This window comes from Anser cygnoides, chromosome 3 (genome assembly GCF_040182565.1).
Source record: "Anser cygnoides isolate HZ-2024a breed goose chromosome 3, Taihu_goose_T2T_genome, whole genome shotgun sequence".
NCBI lineage: Eukaryota > Metazoa > Chordata > Aves > Anseriformes > Anatidae > Anser > Anser cygnoides.
Genome location: NC_089875.1, coordinates 36,142,294 through 36,167,257, shown reverse-complemented (window position 1 = coordinate 36,167,257; position 24,964 = coordinate 36,142,294). Strand labels below are relative to the sequence as shown.

The following is a 24,964-nucleotide window of genomic DNA, read 5'->3' as shown; positions in this document are numbered from 1 at the left end:
AACCTGGGGGGCAGGTTACAAAAGGCTGAAATGCACTGTGAAGGAAAGAGGAAAGCAGTTACTTCTTTCACAAAAACCCATAAGTAAAGGATTTCCTAGAATAGGAGATGTACTTCAACTCAAAAGCAATGATGACCTGAAGATTTCATGAGAGGAGAACCCTTTTGCCTTAAAGGGGGTGACTTAGGCTGTTGGCATTAATCCCCTGTTAGCAAAGACCAAAGGGCCAGGAGAATAATACTGATGATGTCATGTGTTTTATTGCTAGAAAGTGAGAGAACTGAAAATGTCTAGGAAACTGCCAATATCTCACAAGTTCCTGCTGACGGTAGGAGGCTATTCCACATAATTGTATCCATCCCGTCTTTCCCCTGGACTGAGAAAACTTCCCTGTCCAGTTCCTCTCTATGGGTCCATTCAAACCAAACCAGCCTCTTTCTTTCTTACTGCTAAGGCTTTTCTGCTGTTCAGGGCTTGCTTCCTTGCGCCACTATTTTCTCAACATTATCTGAAATGGTGAGTTTATGAGGCAGAAATGCTTTGAGAGGCAGGAGATGCTGTGTTCTCTTTCTAACTATATTGCTGCCCTTTTTATAAGCAAGTCGTTTTACCTTCCCGCTTGTTTCCTTAACCCCACCTGTGTCCCTAATATTATGATTCCAAGTTCAAACTTGAAAAGGTGAACGGTGTTCAAAACACTGGGCGTGCATCAATATCCATTTGCTTCTTTCAAGGAACCTGGACCAGGAAATCTACTGAATATGTCTTCCTGCATACTAAAAGAAAGGGAATGTGATCTTGCATGATGTTGAGCATCTTCTGATATAGGCTGAGTGCATTAACATTTGCTGAAGCCTACACAAACTTCAGACTGGCAAAGTCTCTCGGTCTAGTTAGCAATTTAAAAGACAAGTCACCATATTTCTAATAATTTAAAGAATAACGACAGAAGCTAGTGAATAATTCTTGTTAATATATTTAAATCAGCCAAGGGAGGCCAACTATTATCACAACACAAACAAGGAAATACTAAAAGGAAACAAGGACGGAAGGAGTAAGGCCTAGTTGACCTTGAAATAATATCTTTACTCTGTTTTTGCCCAAAGATGCTATAAAAAATAATGCAGACCAAACAATTTGTATAAATGCTGATTTATACTAATCTTTTTCTCTCACTGTATGCACACCACAGTAACTTTAGACATATGGGCTTTGCAAATGGTATCCAAGCTGTGCGTAGTTCTAACCGATCTGTTAAGAAGCTGAACAATTAGACTCGCTATTTGCTATCCATTAAGAGAAATAAAGAAGATCAGACAATTTACAGAAATACTGTTTTAATTTGGGAAAATGCCTCTGCTTTATTCTCATAAGCAGCGCTAGTTTCCTAGAATGGACAAACCAGGAAAATCTGATTTCGTCAACACACACGGTAGATATCAGAAGCCAAATTTCTTAATTTGTTATACATAAAGTTGTAATAACCAGAAGAGCCTTTGACTTTGTCCTAAACATTTTTGCTAACCCACATCATCATCCAAAGAAACTGAGAAGGTGATTAGAGACACGAATGGAAGCAAGTCAGTAGGGATCAGTGGTTTTATGGCCAGTTGCATTTATCAGCATTAAAATCTAGAAAGTGTTAGGAAAAACATCGGAAATACTCTGTGATTTCTTGGAGTGCAAGCTCTATCCAGCTTTAATAAAGACATCAAAAATAGTTTTAATTTGCTAAATACGTAAAGGGCCTGGTTAAGATGGTCTTAATAACCGCAGGCTTCCATGAGTTCAGACAGTCAGAACGTAGCCAGAATATGAAACGCTGCCTGGAAGAGTTATAGAAAATAATGTCAGGAAACTCACAGGGCTTTATACGGCCCCCTTGCCATACAGCAGGTTCAGCTATAGTTGCCTCCCAATTAACCGCTGATGATTTCTCTGGGTTATGGATTAAGCATGTTGCAAGAGCAGAGGCACCTGGATGAAGCATACCCACTGGGATAGGGCTGTCTCGGGGTCCCTGCCTCTCCAGCCAGCTGTGTCACCAACCTACTCTCTTCTCCATTCTGTTCTCATTGTGTGTTCCCCCTTGCATACATTTTGTACTGCCTGTGGGTACTTTTTTTTTTTTTTTTTCCGGATACTCTTGATAATCAAGAGCTGAGTAGGCCCACACATATAAATGTATTGATGAAGTAAAATTTCTCTAACACAGAAGGTATATATTTTTAGATGTTTTATAGATTTAATCCTCTTAGAAAAAGAGAAATGTGAGTTTGTCATTAACTATGTTATTAAAGAACATTTAAACTTGTTCCTGAAAAAAAAAATAAAAATTCAATTTATATAGTGGTCTCTGAATAAGGCTGTAATTCATTCATAATTTGACATTTTTTCCTTGTAGCATTTGTCTAAAGCAAAACAAAAGACAAGACATTTTGCCCCTGTTTGAATTGGTTATAGACGCCAGGTCACATTTTGAAGAGTTTGAAGCTCAGACAAGTTTTGATGAATTTGAGCAGAAATAAAAAGTATTACAGCTGGGGCCTGACTTATCTTGATAAGCAGCTACCCTTCAGCTTAGTCCTGCTAACTTTAGCCTCTCATGCTTTTCCTTCAATAGCTCAAAACCATGTTTGAGAAAAAATACCTTGCCTAGAACTCTGTGAAGATAATATCCTTTGGACATATTGAGCTGGGGAATTAGCTATGATAGCTTTTACATCACATCGAGTGTATCCCTCATGCTATCTGATTTTATCTATTTTATATTGTAGATATTGATACCCAGCAGATTGCAGTGAAATAAACACAGAATTTTCAGTTTTGTATTTTAACATTTAATATTTTATCAGTTATCAGTATGCAGCACTATGAAAATGGATGTAGATGCTGATCTAATCCACCTACTTTTCTGGTGGCCAGATTTTCTGTAACTAAAATGCATATATTTGCTAGACTGACATACCCATTTAAAATGCTTCTACTTTTCTTTTGTAAACTGACGGCAAATTGTCTTTCTGTGCTAACTGTGCTTATTTGTTAAAAAGATTTTCTTCATGCTAAAGAAGCTAGAACCAGCATGACCTTGAGGGTGATCAATTTAAATACAAAATTACATTTTTAGACACAACAGTTATTTCTCCTGAAAGCCTCCTGGTAGCAAGCCTTAAACAGGTATTGACTTCCTAATTCTTTAACCTTGTAATTTGTAAGATACATATTATAAAATGCTTAGATCCAAACAAATCCTTAACTTGAATGTGTAATGATTTCAGTGATTTAAGTGCAACATGAAGAACTGCGCCCGCAAATGGCCATTCCTATTCATTTATAGCTTATTTGTTTGTCATTTTTATTAATTTATAGCTTCTGCTTGTTAAAAAACATATAGAAGTAAATTAGTCATGCGATTGCATTTTCAAATTGCTTATGCGGTTGTTTTGGGTCCATTAAAAAAGCAGGTCCTTTCACTTGTATGTTCCCTATGAGCAGTCCAAGATGTATTAGGAAAATCTGCAAACACATCTGTCTGTTGGTTATTCCAGACTTATATATTGAACCACTGAGCTGTCCCAAGCTAGGGATTCAGCTGAGAGGAAAGGTTTATGGGATTGAAAAAAACAGAAGAGACTACCTGGTGGGATATATATTTATTGGGAACTGGCTCAAAACAATTCTTAAAATGATTGTTTCTATTAAAATGAATTCTCATATTCAGTTTTCCAATTTCACACCATTTTCCATTTAAAGATTTTGAAACACCTTGCAGCTACTACTATAATAAGTCTATGATATCTCTGTGAAGAAGAGAGAAATTATTCTCATGTGGTTCAGACTGATTCAGCACTGCTTGTAATAGTGGCAGGTTTCATCTTGATTCTTTTTTTTTTCTGCAAGTAGAGATTGCTCATGTGTATAACCTGTTTACGGGAAAGTTTATATCTAGAGACTGCTACAAAGGAGACACAAGTGATCTTAACTGACTAAAGAATAAAGGGGAAATTTAATGTGCAACAAAGACACCATGAAGCACAGAAAAAAATAAAATGTTTGCATAGAAAGAAGTATAACTTTAGCATTAAAATCACCGTTGTTACAGAATTCAAATATACATAAGGAATTATTGGTGTATATCAACATAGTGAAAACAAACTTTGGAATCGGAATGAAGACATTCTGATATTTTGCTTCTTATTAGAAAAAAAAAAGAAAAAGAAAAAAAAGAAACGTTTTAATTTTTGGTATTATAGATATCTTTTCCTATGTCAAGAAAATGCAATGTGTATTTCAGTTGTGGTTATTGTGACTGTCAGACCTATCAGGATATTTATGCTGAACACCTATATTTCACACAGGGATATTCACCAGTAGTGAGGGGAGCAAGGGGCGGAGGAGTTAGTGAAGGGGGTAGTAGCTTTCTCATTAGCACTGCGTGGTTTTGAAAAAGCTCCAATTACGTGACGACCAAGCAAGCTCTACAGCTCCGCTCCTATTAGTGCTGCAACTTCATCCAGCCTAGATGTGGCTTCAATACAACACTAGTATTACAGAAAAGCAAGCCCAGGAAAATTCAGCTGCTACAGCCTGTTTGTCAGAATGCTTTTCATCCTCCCACAGTTGAATTTTGCAGTATTTACTAAACTGTTTCTAGGGGAAATTAGGAGCTGGATCTCACTTCAGTAGCTGAATCTACTTACTCCTAAGTGATTTGGATCTTAGGATCTAAATCCCTTAGTAAACCAAGAGGCAGTAAATCAAGTCAATTTCCCTGTAAGAATCCTTCACTGTTTCTTGCTGGGGAAAGCAGTGAAATTCACCTTCCCTGTAAAGTCATCAAATATCAGATTTGCTGATTTCGAAGGAGTACCTCATTGTCCCTATGGACTCCTCTCAGGTTTGGGGCAAGAGCCTTTTCTACCTTTCCTGCTGAAGCTGTGCCACTGTGCAATGAAATATTTAGTGGGGCCAGAAAAGGGAAATACAAGCATGTGCATGAGTAGTTTACGACTTGCACCTAAAGGACAAGGCCTGAGGAGACAAGAACCCTAAATTTTATACTTGTAGCACAAATATTTCTGTGGTTTGCTCCCTTACATGAAGCTATTATGGGTTAAACAGCCTATGACGCAGGGCACTAATCCTGCTCACAGCTGAAGCCTCTCTCTGTTGGCACTCAGCTCAAAAGTTTGCTCTCTTTTTCTCGGGGCCCTACAACTTTCTTATCTGAGCTGTTCCTAGCTTTCCTCTTCATCTGGTTTTGTACTGCTTCTAGCACTTCTTTGTTCCCACACATGCAAAGACACAGTAGGTCCTACGAATTCTTTGTGCCTTGAGTATACCGCACATCAGTACAGTACAGGACTGGTAGGTCAGGCATGTCTGGGAAATATTGAACCTATTGCGCACAGGTCCTGGAAAAATACCTACATGTTTTTCATAGACCAGTTGATTTTTCCACACAGAAGTATTAACATTCTGTAATCAGATCACTTTTCATCTTTTGATAAACTAAGACCATTGAATTCAAGTCTTCGTTAGGTATTGTATCGTGCATCCTCTCCAGCACTGAAATCAGTTTTGTAACTCCTGTCTGCACAGACTCAGATTCGTGAATAGTATTTTAAAAATACAGCCACAGGAAATGTATGCCTCATTCTAAAACCAATCTCAGCAAAGCTACACACTGAAGGTATGTTTTTACATACTGCTTTTACCCAAATCACAGCGGGGTTTTTTTTTTGGTGGAAACTTCTGGTGAATCAAAAGTACTCTGACCCCTGCAGGTGCGTTGGGAGATTGATTTGAGTGTCCTGAGGCTGACAGACCAGAATTTTTGAAGAAACATTTTACAGAACTTCTTGCTCGGTGCATTGATATGCCCAGGAGTATCACCAGTTTGCCATAACGCTCAGAGCCTGAGTGCTTGGCTTGCTAATACGAACTCCAGTGCTCTCCTGTCTTACTGCTTTACAGAACACAGCAATGAACCGTGTTGTGTTTTGTTTCCTCTCAAATGGATTTGCTGGATTTGTTTATACCAAAACATGGGGCCTTTAATGAGATCACCTTATCATTTGCTTTCCAACTCTGTTCAAAAATATTGTATCAGTTCAAATGCTGATGCCTGGTAGATGGTTGCTTCTCATTGTCCATTACTTTTTGAGATATGTCAGCTAAATGGCCCTAATCCATGTAGCGCATGCTGTACGGGCGGCATTTCATCACAGTAATGTTGTACTGAAAAACACAGACCAAGACAAGTGCCTTGCAAGCTACTGGGGCGAATTAAAACATTTGTAGTTCTTGAAAAATAAACTTTAAAAACTTAGTTTAAATTCTGAATGGATCCGAATACAGTCAGCCAGTCTGATATGATGAAGACGTGATTATTTTTAATAGAGAAAATGCTTTATTTTTCACCGTCAGGTTACACAGCTGCACTGTTTCCATTAGAGATGGGCCTATGATGGTGACGGGGAACCTTTGCTACAAGGAGACACTTCGGCAGGAATGCATGAGGGCGATTTACAGGGCTTTTTCCACAGCAAAAAGATACACCGTTGCTGACAAAGCTTTACTGTAGCGCTCCTCCTGCTGCTGGCAGCAAGTTGCCTTTTGCCTTGCCCTCACGCAGATCTCCCGTCGACACCATAACTGGCTCTTTCTCAGAACGCGGGCGTTTGGAGGAGCCGTGCAAGCCATACCCTGGCACCCTCCTTAATCACCTAGATTAAGTTTCCAGAGCCTCCCTCCTAAAATTTCCCTCAGCGTTGGCACCGCTGCGGGCAACCGACGGCTCCCCGGGCCCGGCGTTGCGCAGCTGCCCTCACCCCACCTGCCTAGCGAACCGCTTCGTTCCCTCCATCCCCCCAACTCCGTGACGCTGTGGCGGCGGAGTAAGCCTCCCGCACAGCCCTCAGGCCCCCCGGGCCGCCGCGGAGAGCCTGCCCTTCCTTCCCGGAGCCGCCGGGCTGCGGCGGGGGCAGCCTCTGGGCAGCAGCAGCTCCCTGCGTGCGGCGGGGCACGGAGCGCCGCCGCCTGCTGGCCCTGCGGGGGCGCCGCCGGCCGCGGGGAGCCCGGGACGCGGCCGCCGTGCGAAGGGCAGCGGGGAGCGGCCCGCAGAGCCCCGGCGCTGCGGGGACGGGACGGGAAGGGACGGGACGGTGCGCGGGGGGCTCCCCGTCCCGCACCCCTCACGGGGAGAAGGGAGAGGAGGAGGAGGAGGAGGAGGAGGAGGAGGAGGAGGGGCGCGGGGCCCCTCTCCGCCCACGGGGTCCCCCCGGGGTCCTGCCCCCCCGCCTCGCCCCGCTCGGAGCCCCGGGCGGGGGAGGGGAGGGGCGGGACGGGACTGGGGGAGGCGGCGGCCGCCGTGGGGCCCAGGCTGCTGCCGCCGCCCGCCTCGGCTGCGTCGCTCCCCAGCCCCGGGAGCTGGGGGGAGAGGAGGAGGAGGAGGAGGAGGAGGAGGAGGGAGGGCGGGGCCCGCCGGGGAGCTAGCCAATGGGAAGGCGCGGAGGGGCATCGGAGGCGGGGAGAGGGCGATCGCCGCCCAATGGGGGAAGGGCAGAGGGCGCACTCGGAGCGGGGCGAGTCGCAGGCAGGAGGCGAGTCGGGGCTCGGGCAGCGAGCGGGGCGCAGCGCGGGGAGCGCGGCGGAGCTCGGCGGGGCACAGCGCAGCGCAGCACCAGCAGCCGTCGCCGCGCCCAGGGGCTCGCGGCCGCCTGCCGCTCACTGGCCTTGGACGGGACCGCCGGGGCCGGGAGCCGCGGGACGGCCGGACCGACGGACGCCGCTTCCCGGAGGGGGCAGCGGGCGGAGCCGCCGCCGCCCGGCGCAGAAGTTTGGCTGAAGCGGCCGCCGCCGAGCGAGGAAACTTTCCTCGGGGGGCCGCGGGCGGGGGCGGCGGGAAGGAGCCGCGGCACGCTCGGGTCCGCCGCCCGGCGCGGGGGCTCCGGCGGGGCTCCCCCCGGCGCCGGGATGTACCTGGCAGCGGTCTCGGCGGGGAGGAGGCGCCCGGGCGGAGACGGCGGAGGTGGCGGCGGCTGGCACCTGGCGGCGGCGGGGTGGCTGCTGCTGCTGGCGCTGCTGCTGGGCGAGTCGGGGACGCGGGCGCTCGTCTGCCTGCCCTGCGACGAGTCCAAGTGCGAAGAGCCCAAGAGCTGCCCCGGCAGCATCGTCCTGGGCATCTGCGGCTGCTGCTTCATGTGCGCCCGGCAGCGCAACGAGAGCTGCGGGGGCGTCTACGGGCTGCACGGCGCCTGCGACCGGGGGCTGCGCTGTGTCATCCGCCCGCCGCTCAACGGCGACTCCATCACCGAGTACGAAGTGGGCGTCTGCGAAGGTGAGAGGCGGACGGAGACCCCCCCCCCCCCCCAGCCCTCCTCCCTCCGGTCCCCGGGTCCTCCGAGAACCCGACCCCCGGCGGCGGGACCCGAGGCGGGGCCGCCCCGCTCCGCCCGAGGTGGGGAGCCCGGGGCCGCCCCGCTCGGCTCCTGCTCCGCTCCTTCTTTGCTTTGCTCTGCCCGGCCCCCGCCGCCAGTGCGGCTTTCGGGCCCTTCTGCCCGGCAGACTGCTGAAAAGTTTTTTTTACCCTTCAGTTTTGGTAGCTTAAGCTAACGTCGGGCGCTCCCAGTTTCATCGCTTCCTTAGTAGCTCGGTAGCTTGCGTCAAGCCGGCCAGCTACTGATCCCCTGCTCGGGTTGCTCGGTAAGAGAGGACCTGGCAGCGGCTTGCCAGATTGAGATCAGGGGAGGTCAGTGCTACACGCATGATGTCTGTTCCGGATTCCTCCTCTGTAAGGAAACACAAAGGCTGATCATCTGTTGTGAAGTTTTCCTTCCTGTTCCTGTCACTTAATATCTGCCCGCCCGCACATGCTGGGTGCACGATAAGGCAGGCTGGCTTTTCCCTGCTCCCACAGCAAGAGGGATCCCCAGGCCCCGACTCTTCCCCAAGTCCCCCCGGCTGCTCTCCCGCTGCTTGCGAGGTGATGAGCTAGCACAGGGCACGAGAGAAGTTTGCTTGCACCCCCTCTTCAAATTGTGTGTCTATTGGAGAGCTTAAATTTTCTTCTTTATGCTTTTTTACAAAAGGCCAAAGAGAAGTCTTTTAGTCTCCCTTGTTTTGCCCTGTCCCTCCAGCTCTCTCTTCCCCCAAGTCGAGGGAAAACATGGCGCTGTAAAGAGATTACAAATAACCAGTAGTTTGGGATATGTATAAATGTATGTGAGACTTAGAGTGCGAGCTTCGACAATTCTGGAAAATAAGAGCAAGGCTTGCTCCTCTCAGCGGGTAGAGGGCAGTAGAAAGTCCAGAAAGCTGTTGAGGCAGCATCTGTCCAAAAACTTGCATTTAAAATGATACACTGTTTTGAGAGAACTAAAACTGATCCTTTTTAGTGGGCATCTGACCTTTATTCTGGCACAGGTTATTATTTGAAACTCCGTTCACTTTGCTCACGAGTGAATCGCATCAAGTCAGGGTATCCCATCTGTAGCTGTCGCTTAGGTAGGGCTGGCTTCAGGGTTAAAAGCTCCGTTAAAGAATTAAAAATGGCTCTGAACTGCTTTGAAGACCTTCGTTGAGTCCGTGAGGCTGATTGTGTATGTTTCTGTAGACTTTTTTCTAATGTGTTGGTAAAGTTATCTTTAAAAGAAAAGTTCAGGTATATAGAGAAAAGGTTCTTCGAAAAACCTACCTTGTTTTGGATGAGTTTCTCTTTTCGCATGTTTTTAAGCAAAAGACTGTCTTAAATGGTTTGTTTTTTTCCCTCCCTTGGTTAAAGGAAATGAAAGCTTACAGTCATTAAACGTCTCAATGTTCCAGCTCCCTTACTGTATCGCAGTACGGTCGTCTCTGGCAGTTTAGGAGTATTTCATTCCTTTGAAGTGATGCAATCTGTACGTTGCTGTAGTTCAACTCGTAACACGTCCCATCTACTGTTGAAAATAGTATGAAGCATTTGTTGGCAAGACTGCGTTTCAATTAGTGTTGTGGTTAGAAACTAGTTCCAGCTGTCCCTATAGGAATAGTCGGAGAGATAACTTATCTATTTAATTTTCATTCTCGTAAATGAAAAGCAACTGAGCTAAACTGTCAGCCTAATAAATAGTACTGGAATACCTATTAGTGAATTGTCAGGAAACTGCCTCTTTCCAAGCAATAAAAACAATTGTGTTGCTCTTTATGGTGTGTATTGTGTATGAGGCTTGACAGCAAGGGGGGAAAGAAAAATGAGACTTAATGTACTACCTCCCTTCACTGAAATAAGGTTGATTAGCTCTGTGTTTTTAATTGGTGTGACCAATTGTGTGACCAATTGACAGTTGTGCACTTTACATGCACATGTGAAACAGAATGGGCTGGTGATATCTGATGTATCAATAATACTAAGCAGTGTTTTTCTAAGCAGATTTTTTTAATCCTGTCTTTTGGGAGTGTAAGCCCTGTGCTACCTACCCCAGTTCAGGGAGGAGGAAATGGAAGTGATTTGCAGAACTGTGTGAGTAGAAACTGATGGGTTTTACTCCTTCCCGTCTCTAGCCTTCTCTTTCACTGCAATTTTTTACACTGAAATGACCCCTACTGGCTACAGTTATAAGCATTTCTTTTTAATTTTTAATCTTGAGTGTGATGCTCTGGCTTAGTTTAGCATATCAATGCATATTTGGCTACAGAAAACTCGAAGCTGTAATTACACCAGGTAAAAATATTTGCATGTTAATTTGGTATTAGTATGAAATATGACGAGTGCCTTAACATTCTTAAGGGAGCTCTATGATGCCTGATGGAGAAGTTTCCATGGAACCTGTCACTGATGGCCACTGTTTCTGAAACTAGAAGTAGTTGATTTTTTTTTTTTTCTTTTTTTTAAATCATCACTTACTGGTGAAATCTGTTACTATTTCTAGGTTCTTTGCTTCACCCATCTAAAGCCTGGAGAAATTCCCTAGTCACCTTCCCATGTTAACTGTTCAGGCCTTCATGCAGTTCTACGGCTTAATTTGTGGCATTATCATGATGTCTATAGATGCCCTTCCGGCATTTATTTTACACTTCTGTAGTTGTATTCTTGGTAAAGGATAACTCTTAGGTCAGTTTTTCCAGGCACGGCTGTGTACTTCTTCTGAAAGCAACCTTGAGAGACTTTGAACACCTCCAGCCTCTTTCGACTTTGCAGGGGAGCTGTTGGATTGGATCGATGAGGTGTTGAGAGCATAGAGCCGGCTAAGAGCCAAATGCTCTTAGCACTGAGAAACTGTGAGCTCAAAGCAGGGACCAGTCTTGCTGTCTGCTTTTGGGGGTGGACCTGGAGCCACCTCCTAATTAGCCAAGAGTTCCCTGGGAGGTCCTTGGCCTTGGCTTCAGCAGTTGTCTGGCTGTGCAGAGCTCCTTCTTTCTGGGGAATAGGAAGGCCTTGGAAAATCTCTGATGTAGGAGGTTGGTTTTGAAGGCATTTCTCATGATGACTCCTTTCTCATCTCTGTTTTGACACTTCCCTAGTTTCTGGTGCTCTTGGATGAAGAGGCCTTGATTGCTTTGCTAAGCTGCTTTAAGGCATAACAGCAGCGTATGAAATAACACTGAAAATAAGCTGGAATTACTTTATTTTTAACTGTGTAATAAAAGCATGGCTTAAGTTTTTATGATACACTTGAAATGAGAAGTTAACAAAACTGCTAGTTTTACTGTGTTCTTATGTTCCCTTTAAGACCATACTTCCATACGAGCTAGCCTCTAGGTATCTGTTGTAAACCATATTTGTTCCAGTAGCTTACTGATAGCATGGAGCAGAGAGGGCTTGTTTGTTTTAGTTTGGGGGTGTGTTCAGTTACTGCTGTTTTCTTTTTGCTACTGTAGGCAATTTAAGGCTTGTTGCAAATACTTGAGGCTTGGCTGCATAGTGCATAGCTTCTGAGCAGGGGTTCGGAAGCTGCTGTCACTGATTTTAGGCAAGCATTCAGAAGTATGCAGGGTCTTCCCCTAGGAAGATGGTAGACATTTGCCCTCCTGTGCCTCGTCCTGGTCTTTTTCACGTATCTGCAGCTCTTTGGGAGCATTATTGTCCATTTGATCCCTTGCTGGGAGAAGCGGGGAGCTTAGGTGTCTTCTGCGCCCCTCACATTTAAGCTTACTGTGGACCACAGTTTCCTCCCCTAGAAACTTGTGATAGAGAATTATAGGTAATGAGAAGCTGATGAGAAGATACAGAGTCTTGAAAATGTTTCTTCTTTAGTTGGTGTTTTTGTTTTATCCCAAAACGGGGGGAAGGGGAGCTAAGCTTCTTTTATTCGATCATTAGTTTCACAAATGCAAATGGAGTTCTGCCTCTGTTTTTGTCCAGTAAGAGCGACTTGCTAATATTTCTAACCCTAGGAGGGCTGTTACAAGTAACTTCTGTAGCTGGTTCCCTTGGGAGAACCTTGTTTTCAGCCTTATGCTCTGTATCTAATGGGGCAGTGGACACACAGCCCAGAACATAATACTCTGTATCCATATGACTGCCATACAACATGCTTGGCTTCTTGTGGTGTGGTCCAGACCCCTAAACATCAAGTGACTGTTTGCTTTGAGTACAAGTTACTGAAGTTTGGGTAACTTAGAAGTTGTATATGAGTACCCTGGTTGTTTATATACATTTGATTGAAACAGTGTTGCCCAGGTTTCTTAACTTTTTGTTGTTGTTGTTGTTTAACTTTGTTACACAGTTAACGGCTGGGGAAATACCCATATAGTTTTGATGTTCCTGTGCCTGCAGAGAACTTCTTCCACTAACTTTGTGTCAAAACAGATCTAACTGGGCACTTAATAAGTGGTGCATGGGATGCTTGTTGGCATGAAAGCAACCAAAACACAAGGTTCAAAGGCTGTCAGTAACCCAGATGCTGGTGGGGGGGAGAATGACACTTAAATTATTCATGGTATTGAAGAAATTATAATAAAAATTATTGAACATACGTAGCTGGAATTAGCAGTAGTTCTTTGATGGTGGGTATTCAGCTTCTGAAGTGCCAGTCTTAGCCATATTTAACAGTCCCCTCTCCTCAGTCCCCAGAAAAAGCTTATGTAGGCACATGCTGACTTCTTATATAAAGACTGGGTAACTTACAAGCTGTTTCTACGCTGGTTTGTGTCTACACTGAAATCTCAACATCAATAAGAACATGTAACACCGAGTATGTCATGGAATTTGAATCAGGTCAGGTGCTTTTTTGACTTGGAAATAGTTTCCTCTCTGTTTCTGAGCATCGTGTTTCAATTTTAGGAATTGCTTGGTTTCTGTACTTCAACAAAAATGAAATGGAAAAGCCCAACTGATATGGGGAAGGATATTGATACAGGAATTGGCAGACTTCTGCTGTTTTGTATCAGCACAGTTAGTTTAAAACTAGAAATCTTTCTGTGGATAGGCTGAATGGCTAAACCTCTTAACTTCTGCTGGGAGGAATGCTCTTTTTTTATTTTTTGAAGCCATTTCATCTCACTTGACCCTACTTCAAGCATCCTCTGGTTATTAACATTTTTTGTCCTTAGAAGATGGTTATTTTTCAGCTTCTCCCAAATCATTCTTCTTATAAAGACTATTTTTAAAAAAACTACCTCCAAACTTGCTAGATAGTTTGGCCGGAGCTAGTAGAATGATTACTTGTAATTTCTGTACCCCTAGGCATGTTTGCTGCTTTAAGTACCCTGTAGCTGATGCAAGAACACTCTTATAATTTAACTTCGCTCATAACATTTAGTCAACCAAAATGCCATTTGACTGACAGGCATATTTTGCAGTAATTACCCCATTAATATGGTTCCAAAATGCCTGCCTCTTCCCATCCTTTCCTTGCCCGCCATCCCCTCCCTCCCCCAAGTATTCCTGATCTCCATGAATAAAGTTTATAGCATCTTGCAGGAAGGACCACATGTTTCTCTGTTTTAATGGATTAAACGCTTTGTAGAAATGACCTATTAAATGTCTCGTGACTTGCAAACTGCTTTCATTTGAGAATCCGTCTAATCCACAGAGAACATGAACATGGTAATGGTGAGTTCACAGTTTTGCCCAAGATGTCATGTGACAGCAATAGTACAGCCCGGCTGAATTACATTTTAACTCTGTCTTTTGGTATATATGTATATATAATCTGGAAAATGACTAATACTGACAGAAAGCTTGTGTGTATGGAGAAACTTACCAATATAAACTAAGATGTGAAGATAACTTTGTATAAAGGCTATCTAGATTAAATTCCACATAAGCATACGGGTGATTAAAAGATGGTCCCTGAGGGAATTACCTAAACAGACTAGTTTTGCCATGTTTGGAGGATGCAAGCCTTTAGTAATGTATTAAGATGAATGGAAGCAGTTCACGCCTTTACCAGAGGCAATATTCAGTCTCCAGCAGCTTTCGCTGGTTATGTTGAGTACTTCTGAATCTGCAGATCATGTTAACACCATGTAGGTCATGAGGGTGTAGATCTTACAGTCAGAAAACAAACAGGAAAGCATAGGGTTGGGGACAGGAAGAAAAGCACTGGCTCACAGGCATGCACCCATTCCCATGTTGTCACTAACTTCCGAAATTTTACGTCTTTGTATTGCTGGCTACCTTGGCACTGATGGAATTTTTAATAGTTCTTTTTTAATGATCAAGTGTAGTGTTTCTGAATCTGAGAGTGCATGATCTGTTGGATCACTTGTTCTTGAAACAAATTAAACTTAAAAGTTGTACTACAGCATATGTTCTCTTCTCTTCGGGCTTTTGTTTTTGTCTGCATCTCCTTCCAGGAAGGATGGATGTACGCATGTAGAGGTGTTTTTCGCTCTCTGATAAGCTGTTGATAAAAAGCTGGGTGTCACTGAATGGCTGAGGTTGGAGGGGAGCTCAGGAACCCCTGCTCAAGCAGGGCCACCTAGAGCAGGTTGCCCAGGACCATGTCCAGGTGGCTTTTGAAGATCCCCAAGGAGGGAGATTCCACAGCTTCCTTGGGCAACCCATGCCAGTGCTCTGTCACCTGCATGGTAGAGAAGTGTTTCCTGGTGTTTAGATGGCACCTCCTGTGCTCCAGTGTGTGCCCATTGCCTCTCGTACTGTCCCTGGGTACTACTGAAAAGAGCCTGGCTACTTGAGGGAGCATAGTAGGCCTGGTGCTGCCTCACCAGCGCTGAGCAGAAGGGAAAGATCCCCTCCCTCAGCCTGCTGGCAGCTCTCTTCCTCATGCAGCCCAGGATACCGTTGCCCTTCTTTGCCGCAAGGGCATGTTGCTGGCTCGTGGTCAACCTGCTGTCCTAATAATTATCCTGATGGTGTTACGTGTGCTAACGTAAAATGTGCTGCTTTGATAGTATGAAGAGTCTAGCTGATGTCTATCTCTAAATTGGTATTTAGAAAAACAAACAAAAAAAAACCAACCTTTTGATGCTAACTCTAAATCAAGGATATTCAGAGTTCTTTTGTAGTCTTCTGTGACTAAGTAATTGGATGCAAGCTTCTCACTCTTGTAATTCCTGTGAAAAATTATGTAATTCTGGTGCTCAGTGATGCTGTGTTAAAAACTGGGGGCAAAAGTGGCAAAAGGCTTGGAATATCAACTTGCTTCTAATATCGTGGACTCTGCTGAGCACAGGCTGCTTTATGCATAGCACTGTTCCAGAATTTCTCTTAGGGAAAATTTTTCCTACAGTTGTCTGCTTTGCTTCTGAAGAGCAGTGTCAGCAAACTGCCGGTTAGCTGCTTGTTTGCAATGAAGTCACAGCATATGGCTGCTCGTGCCGGCTTCCAAAATGTATGGGCAAGGTGTGCAACTTGAAAAACATTGGAACTTCAACCTCCTTTGGAAAATGGACATAAAGGTTTGGCCCTTTCCTGTGCCTTTACCAATATATTATTTTTTCAGTTGTTTTCTAGAGCTAAAGGAAAAATCTGCTAGGACAGCTTAAACACTGCTGTCCGTGCTCATTCTAATCAGAGGAGTACTGGCAGAGGCTCTGGCTGACAGATTAAGCCCTGGTACACTGTGTAGTGTTTTTCAGTCAACTGTTTACAAACAAGTTGTAGTTCTGTCCATAAGACTAAAATAAATTGCAAGTCTCTTTTTCAGGTACATAAATGTCTAGGAGTCAAATCTCACAGCTTTAATTCTTCATCATTTCAGGACATCTTTGGGGCAGAAGCTGATGGAAATATAATGCAGTCCTTTTTTTGGGGGAAGCACAAATAGTGAAGGTCTGTGTTTCTTTTTTTTTTTTTTTTTGCTTTTCTTTTTAAAGCACGAGGTACCTGGAGGACTTAAACACTGTAGGCACTACGGACAAGGGAAAAATTTAGAAACTAAAATAGTTGGCCAAGTCTTATGCTTTACTTAACACTTCCATTTGTTTCTCTGCTTTCCTCATGGCTTCTGTGGAGTTTCTGATAACTGAGTGGAAAGCTGGTTTGCGTAAATACTTTCTGCATTCTTCAGGATGAAATAACTGCCTTGAGACACGTGGAGAGCTGCTGCAGTGAAAATCTTTTTCACTGTACTGGGGATTTGATCGCTTGAGATACAAGTTCTAATTCGAACAGGATAAAGCAAGCACTCACACGTGAGACAAGCCTTATGTGTATGGTGTTCCTGAACTATCTGAATGTTGTGGTATGGTTTCTTTCTCTAGCTTTGGCCAGAAGTTTTATCGGGAACCTACAAAGCCCTTTTGTGCTAACACACATTCCACAGGAAGATTTGATCTTGAAAAGTGGGCCCTTCTAAAAGGTGGAAAAACTGCTTTATCATAAAACTGTTAGCTGTGTCTTACCACAGAACGGTGTCGACTGTGGTCTCTGACTCATGATTTCATTGAAGGAATAAGTTGCGAGATGGGAGAGGACTGCCGCCAGTACATAAGCACAAATTCACTTCAAGGCTAGCCTTTCCTTCTGCTGCTTTTCAAGGTCTGGGGCTGGGTTTCAAGCATTCTTTAGTGGTGATTAGTCATTTCTATTGTTCAGCTCCTCCAAAACATGAATTTCCTTTCCATCGTTCTTTTTTCCTGTTCAAAGTGAAGCCAAAGCCTACTGGCAAGAAGTATTTCCTTTTTTTTATTTTATTCTAGAAAATCTGTAGAATGCTTTCAGAGCCTCATACCATCCTAATGAATACCACTGATTGCAAATACTTCTGTGTAACAGTGCACTGGAGTGATGGAGGCTCATAACTTGGATCTGATTTGACAGAGAAGCTTTTGGCAAGTTCCCCCTCCTGTTCCCAGGGGACAGTTGATGTCTCAGGAAGGATCACTTCTGTGTCACTATGAAATGTGTTCTCTCTCCTCTTTCAAATGCAGGTCTTAAAAGGATACAAGAACTCTGTAAGATATGACTCAGACTTTCATTTTCAGATTGGCAACGTGTCTGATGGTCTTTCTTCTTTCAGAGTTTTAAGAACTTACCTGTTGTGCTTTAAAAAGGCAGAAATAGTTGAGTAACATGCTATGGTTAAATGTAAAGAATGTGAGTTCACTCGATATATGTAGTGCCCTACACCTCTCTGATTGTAACTTAGGATTATTGCAAATATAATGTTTTTGAGTTCTCAACAGTGCTGCTTTAGTGACCATTCTAGTGTGTTGCTTGCTGTTCTGAGGTGGCGCATTATCTTAGTAAGCTGTAAAGGAGAATGGTATATGGCTTTCTAAATAACAGCTAACATTCAGTAAATGTCCAGAAAGGAAAAGAAGGCAGAGAATGAACGAGAAGATTCTGTGACAGCCAGAAGTAATTGAAACTTGAAGGGAGGGAAATCAAACATTAAGGGAATGAGGAAGGAGGCTGTAAAAGGGTCTTTCCTTATACTTCTAATTGCAGCAGTTTTCAGATGGTCTTCCTCACATGGGGACAATGAGTGCAGCTATAGTGAGCTACTGTGTACCTTAGAAATAAGGCCCCAAGTTAGTAGTTGCATATTTCTGGAAACAGATGTGTTAGACTGAGCAGTATATTCTAGCTACTGATTCACTTGAACTTTATGACCTTACAGTTTAATTTTTTCAAGTGTTTTTTCACACACTTCCTTCTGAATCTTCTACCAACACCAAGATATGAGCGCTGTATCTGTATCACGCACCATGATTACACACCACATTTGTCTGATTACAGCTCCTCGTCCTAAGGTCTACAAGCTCCTCAAGAATGAGGGCAGTCTTGGAGGAGAAAAAAAAGTCACTTTATGCTTGTGAATAAATCTGTATTCTGCAAACAGGTGCTATGCTGCAGTGCTGTGAGCCCCTGTATGTAGGGTTTGGCATGGAAGAAGTCATGGAATGCTGCTTGCTTACTCTTACTCAACTTGTTAATGCCTTAATCCTCCTCCTGCTATAGAAGCACACTAAGACAGGACTTGGGAGTTCAACGACCCAGAGCTGCACTCAGGTTGTTTGCTTTGCAGGAAGCAAATATAAGAATGATGGAAGAAAATTAAAAAGGTTTGGAGTTAATGATTCCTCCCCTCCTATGGCTTCCTTATGTTATGAGAGCACATTTGAAAGAATTCAAGATGTGTTATGTCCAAGACTTACTCTGGTCTGAGTAAACACAGAACTACAATCTCTGAAAAGAGAGCTTGCTGAATGAGTTGGAAAGCATTAGGAACGTGTAGATGTAGATGGAAATGACCTGAAAGAGTGACTTTCAAGCTGTGATTATCAGAGTGCTTCAGGCCTTTGAATTGCCTTTAGGCATGTGTGTAAAAGATGGATGAGTGGCTGTATATCAGCAGTCCAGTGTAAATTTAGGATTGCTAAAAGACTGGCCTCTTCCTCTTTTTTTTTTTTTTTTTTTTTTTTTTTTTTTTTTTTGCCACTACCTGACCATGCCAGCAGAATGAGGTGGTGGAAATTGCAGCTAAACTAAGATCAGTCTGGATGAAAAACAACCATTTACTTTTGGGCTGCTTTTCAGCTGGACTGTTTCTAAAGATTCAAGAATGTTAAACACTTGTTTTTTTATTATTATTATTTTTTATTCTTGTGTGTCTTAGAAGTCAGCTAGTGGACCGAATATACATATCGGGGTTTGAGAAACACTTATATTCTTACATTTGGGTTTTGTTAAACCTGCTAGAGACTTAAACCAAATGGAGAAGTAAAGCATTCACAAATGGTTGTATCTTAGTTTCTTGTTTCATATAATCCAGATTTTTGAGAGGTATACATGAAAAGGAATCTGCAGAGGAGATTAAACAGAATTCAGGAAAATGCGTGCTGCAGTCTAGAATTGTTAATGAATTGTCCCAGGATTTAAAATCATCAGCATGTACAGGTTTGGTTTCTTTGAGTAGCCTGCAGGACACACTGACTTTGGAAATAGGGGCTAGGTTATGTGAATCATGGTGGCTAGACTGTTCAAGATGTATTTTTGTATCAGTTGAAATATTGGTTACCCGTGAAGGAAGAAGCGTGCTGTGATGGACCACCATATGTCTGCATCAAATAGTATCAGATACTTTCACATCAAGTAACTAAAGGTTTTAATCAAAGTGAGACACTGGATTCATCCCTTCTAGCTCATGCAAGTGTTTTCATGTGGTTCCACATTTTCATTCCAAGCAGTTTTGTTCTGCCTGTATTAGTGTGACTTGTGAGGGTTTACTCTAGCTGGTAAACAAGGAATCATGTAATGGGACCTTTAAAAATCAACTAGAAAAAGGAGTCTTTAAGCCTGTGTTAAAAATCACACCAGATTTACTAAACTAAAACTGTCTTTCTTTTCATTACATGTTTGCTCCTTCATTGATGGGAATCATGTTTCCAGCATGTGTGAAAAGCAGTTCGGTAAAAGATGTCTGGGCTAGAGCTGGTTTTGCATTAATCCTATTTGAATGCAACTTTTTAGTATTCACTTGCAGTACTGAAAAATACCTTGGTTCAAGATTCATTATGTCAGACAAGCTGTCTGCAAGTATTCCCGAGGGATTTCTCTTCTCTTCCATCATCTTAATTACTACTGAGATTGCTTTTGAGGGGTATGATATTGACTTAGGTACACCCGGGTACTGGGCCAAGCACTTCCTATGTGTCCTTTTCCACTCCCATCTGAAAATCCATGAGAGGTGACAGATAAGATGTCAAACTCTTGCAACGGAAAGCAGGTAGTACTGTGGATAGTACTGGGGTGTGTGGTATGTCTGCATAAAGGTATTCATCCATGAGTAAGGCAGGGCTCTGCTTTCCACTTCAGGTGGATCCCACCTCAACCTCACATGGGACAAGCAGCTCTTATGTGAGAGAAGCCCTGCTGCTTGCAGCTTCTGCTGATCTGTCAACCTCAAAAGTCCACTGCCAAAATGCTGTAGGGCAAAAAATTCACAAATGCTGTCAACTGGAGCTCTGGAGAAGAAAAAAGCGTGCTGTCATCATGGTCTGTGTGCCCCATCCATCTGCACTGAGCTTGTTTCCAGAGCTTGGTGGGAGAGGGCAGCTCCAGGAGCTGAGGGCTATGGCCCAGCCCCACAGGTGAGGGTGGCTGTTCTCTTCTTTAGGTCTGGGCTGCAGATGGGCAGGGGATGAGATCCTGTGCATCAGAAACAAGGAGTGATTCTGCGAACAAATGGAGCCTGTCTGTTTCTTAAGACTGCTAAGGATCAAGCCGTGGTTCCTGTGGCTACGGAATTTGGCACGCTGAGTCTCAGAGCGCAGCTATTGCCACTTTTGTTCTTGTTGTTACGTGGGTTACCGCCGTGATTTGTAACATACAGAGTGTCCAGGCTGTATTCCGGCTTCTCAAAAACAGGATGTATTATTGTTCTCAAAATTCTCAGGGATTTTTTTTCACTGTACTTGCATGGCCTCCTAACCATGAAAGTGTCCTGAAAATTACTGAAGCTGCATCTTCCCTTGAAAGAATGTTAATAGTTTCTCTTCAGGAACTTCTCCACTTCCTTTGACTTTTATTGATACAGTTACTCTATGGGATGATGGGTCAACTTAATAAATAAATTACTTCCTGGGGTTAATGACTATTCTTCCTCTGCTATTTTTATGGAGTAAAACACCCATGAGGTTCCCATGGAGGCTCCCTTCTTCATATCTAAAATTGACTTTGTTGTTTATTCGGTGTTCTTGTCAGCAAGGTGCTCTGCTGACAGAAAACAAGCAGCTGGTTCCAGAGGAAGAAACATACCTGTGAGAGATGGCCTCTCTAGGTCACAAACTGGGCTTACCTTAACTGGTAAGCTCTTTCCAGGTGCTGTTTTTTAATTCCCCCAAACAGGAAAAACTGCAGATTAACTGATACACTGCATGTTTCCATGAGTGGAAAGTATTTACGCGTCAGCCAGCGTCAGTGTGCACATCTTATTTGCTATCAATTTTTAGGCTGCTTTTCAGTGTCAGACAGCTGACAAAGCAGTTTGTGTTTGGCTGTGACCTCCTGTACCGGAGAGCAGCTTCTGATGCTCTCTCCAAGGTGAGGCTTGTTGGGTGTCTCAGACTAAGAGCTGCTTCATGAGTCTGTTAACCTCATAACTCTTCTTTCTTCGTTTCTTCCTGTCAGTAGGACTGACTGGGGAGGGGACACGAGTCAACCGAGGACCCGTGTTCCTTTTGAACAGTGCCTAAATGCAGATGTGACAAGAATTAATGCCTCCCTCCCTGTCATTGCTGGCAGGATCGGTACGTGTGGCTGACTGTGTGCCTGGGGTTCATTCGGCACCTGGTCCAGAGGTGGACGCTGTGCCCTGGGGTCAACCAAATGGCCAGCCTGGTCAGCGTGCCTGTGGGCTGGGTGACTTTAGTGCATTTGGGTCTCTGCTTTCCATGCGCACCAGTGGTTGAGATCTGATGTGTTCTGCATGGAAACGTGGCAGCCCATCTGTCTGTGAGTGCACTTGCTACTATGCAGCTCACTTACTTCAGCAATGGAGGGGGGCTCTGCAAGGGTTGTCTTGCCAGTACTTGTAGGGTTTTGTTCCCTCATTTACTTCTCCAGAGTAACCCTACTTCAGCATTAGAAACCCTGCATCTTACAAGCAGGGAATGTTTGTAGACTGCCTGCTTCAGTCACTATCTCTTTCTTTTTTTTTTAAACAAACCTGGGCAACAGCAACAAAACTTTGTAGCTGGAAGATGTTTTAATGTTTTGAAATTTTTTTTGTTTGGTTTATATTTTTTTTTAGCAGAATGCATATTGAAAACTTGCATGTTGAGGATATATAAAACTGGGGTGAACTACTAGATGCTTTCACAAGGTGAAAGCTGCTGTGGAATATAGATTAATGTAAAGATGGAAAGTAGTTTTGTTCTTTTTGTCATTAGTAAAAGTTGCAGAGCATCTCTGTGACTGTTTTGTAGTGCTTGATTTGGTGAACTGGCCAGGTTGGAAAATGATCTGGCACTCCATAGCAAAAAATACGTAATGTCTGGTTTATTTTATTCAATCCTGCATAAAAACGTGTATCTTGCTTAAATGTTGGAGTCTGTGGGATGTTGCTGTCTGTGCAATTGATCTAAGGAAGCTGAGACTGTGTGGAACTTGCAGTTGTGGTGGAACTCTAGATAGACTGGACTTCTCTCTTCTGGAGGGGGGAAAAAATCTTGTTGCATGTGTCCTTCTAACCAGAGAAGTAATGGAACTTTGCACAGTGGGAACATGGGAACCGCACACGTTTACTGGACTGAATCGAAAGTAGCAGAATTATTTGAACAGACTCATTCTAGCCTGGCTATCCCCCTGCAACTTGATAGCAAGGAGCATGATGTGTTTGAGCAGATCTACTAGAGTGATAATGCTCTTCCAGGAGTGCTGGGAAACTCACTTTTGGTCATATTACAGTATCAAAGACCTGGCATCTTGTAGCACTTGTGTAGTAAAAAGTTATCTCTCTAGAGTGAATTCTGTGATGCATTTTTAAACTGTGTTTAATTATGCCCTCTTTCTGACTCAGTTCTGACTTGTGTAACAGCTGCAGGTTCTCTCCAATGTTCTCACTTCCATGATAAATATAACTTCGAGTATCTGCAGAAGTTATTTTGGTTAGAATAGCACTCATTTGTACTACGGCTATGCTTTTCCTCAAGACATGATAGTTTTTCATACAGATGGAAGTAAACAATGCCAGTAACTATAGCAAAATGGGCAATAGAACAGCTGCAAAGCAAGATATTTGGCAAATCCCATAGGTTCAAAAATAAGAGATTAATCTAAACTATCTTGTTTAGCTCAATGTTGAATTTGAAGTAAATTGTACCCAACCCTAAAGCAGCTGAATTTATATACTTTAACTGAAATCAATAGTGAATTTATTTGCCTGTTTATTTTAGATGAAAACTGGGACGATGATCAGCTCCTTGGATTTGAACCATGCAACGAAAACCTTATAACAGGTTGTAACATAATCAATGGGAAATGTGAATGTGACACCATTCGGACCTGTAATAATCCATTTGAATTTCCAAGCCGGGATACTTGTCTGTCGGCCTTAAAAAGGATTGAAGGTAAGCACTTTCTTCAGTAATTCTGAGTTAATAATTTTTCTGTGCCTTTGATTAAAAGCTAGAATCAAGTTAATATTTTTAGAATGACTTGGGTAGTTTCAGGTACCTGTGGCCTTTTACTTTTCAGAAGGCAATTATATTCTTTAAAGAAAGAAAGGACTTCAGTTTTAAGACTGAAACCATTCTGTATATGAGTATACAGTTTGTGGTAGCTACCTTTGTGGATCTTGAGCTGTAAGGCAGTGTGGGAGAACTCTCTTTGGAAGTATTCGTATAACTAATTGAACTATGAAAAAGCTCAAGGGATTTAATGGCAAAGACGTAGAAAGAGGAGTAGAAATTGTTCATTATACTTGTATCTTTTCTTATGTGAAGGCAAGAATTGTTGTTTTATTTAGGTTTACCTAGTATGGTATTACTTTATTGCTAGTACTTCTCAGTTTTCTTGTTCCTTTGATTTGCATTAGGTCACATATCTATGCTTCTGCACATGTACACGTTGTCCAATTGTTGCTTATGGCTGAACTGAAAAGGAGGTGGATCAAACATATCCGGCTGTAATGACATTCACGTGGTGTATTTTTAGGATTTTGAACAGCTGTCAAAAGTCTGATCTCACGTCCTTTTTGTGATGCTGTAATTACTGCTTATTTCCCAATGTGTCTGGAAACATGCAAAAGCTGATTAGTAGTTTGAAACCACTTTAATTATTCGACTCTAAATCATTGTTTAAAGTCACATGCAAAAGTAACTGTATTTCTAAGGATACTAACCATATTTAAAGTTGCTAACTTCTCTGAGTTAAGGGAGTGTGATCTGATGTCATTTATCAAGGTTCCTTTTTTGATAAGGAGTTTTTGTAAGAAAATGTAGCTGGCAGAAGTATGGTCATTATCAGCATTCATGATATTGATCCCTAAAGGTGTCCAAATGCTTTTTGTGTGGTTTTTGTTTGGAGTGACTTGTGTTTGAATAGGAACAGGAGAGGCACAATAATGTTAGCCTTCTGTTGTTGCTGAAGTAGGGGGCAATAGCATATATGGGTTCTTAAGTAACCCTACTAACGAGTTCCCTTCTTACTTGCGAGTGTGTGATTAATTCTGTAGCAGTTCATCTGAACGTTTATTGTTGTGACAATTCATTGAGTGTTTAACTTGCCAATAGAGTCTGTTGCAGGTGTCTTTCCGCGCAACCCCCCCCCCCCCCCCCCCGCCCCCCAGATACTGAAGAAATTGATTTAGTTTGTGGAATGGCATAAATAGAGCAGGTTGATTTCTTGAGGGGCTTGCCCTCAGGAACCTCTTGTTTCTTTCTTGCCTACTGTGTGTAAATGCTTTATCCTACTACCTGGGGAACATGAGAGCAGGATTCTTATGCTAGGATTAGGAAACGAATGCCAGCTGCTTATGGAGGGTGTTTCTTCCAGTGTGTTTTCTTGTCTTGGTGATTAAAATGTATGCTTTGTCCTACACCTAAGCTAATGGAAAGGAGGAATAATTTT

The 24,964-nt window shown here is 43.2% G+C and overlaps 1 protein-coding gene across 3 annotated transcripts in view; it reads left to right on the top strand.

Annotated features, from left to right (window-relative positions):
- Window positions 1-7,496: 7,496 nt before the first annotated feature.
- The window catches only part of CRIM1 (cysteine rich transmembrane BMP regulator 1), a 181,386-nt gene continuing 163,918 nt past the window's right edge, over window positions 7,497-24,964 (top strand). For 2 of the 3 annotated variants that reach the window (XM_066993908.1, XM_048047756.2), the window contains exons 1-2: window positions 7,497-8,341; window positions 23,290-23,463. In XM_066993908.1, the coding sequence (XP_066850009.1) occupies window positions 7,501-8,341; window positions 23,290-23,463 (1,015 nt within the window). In that variant the 5' untranslated portion in view covers window positions 7,497-7,500. The remainder of the gene's footprint in view (window positions 8,342-23,289; window positions 23,464-24,964) is intronic. The other variant, XM_048047755.2, reaches the window with a different exon arrangement.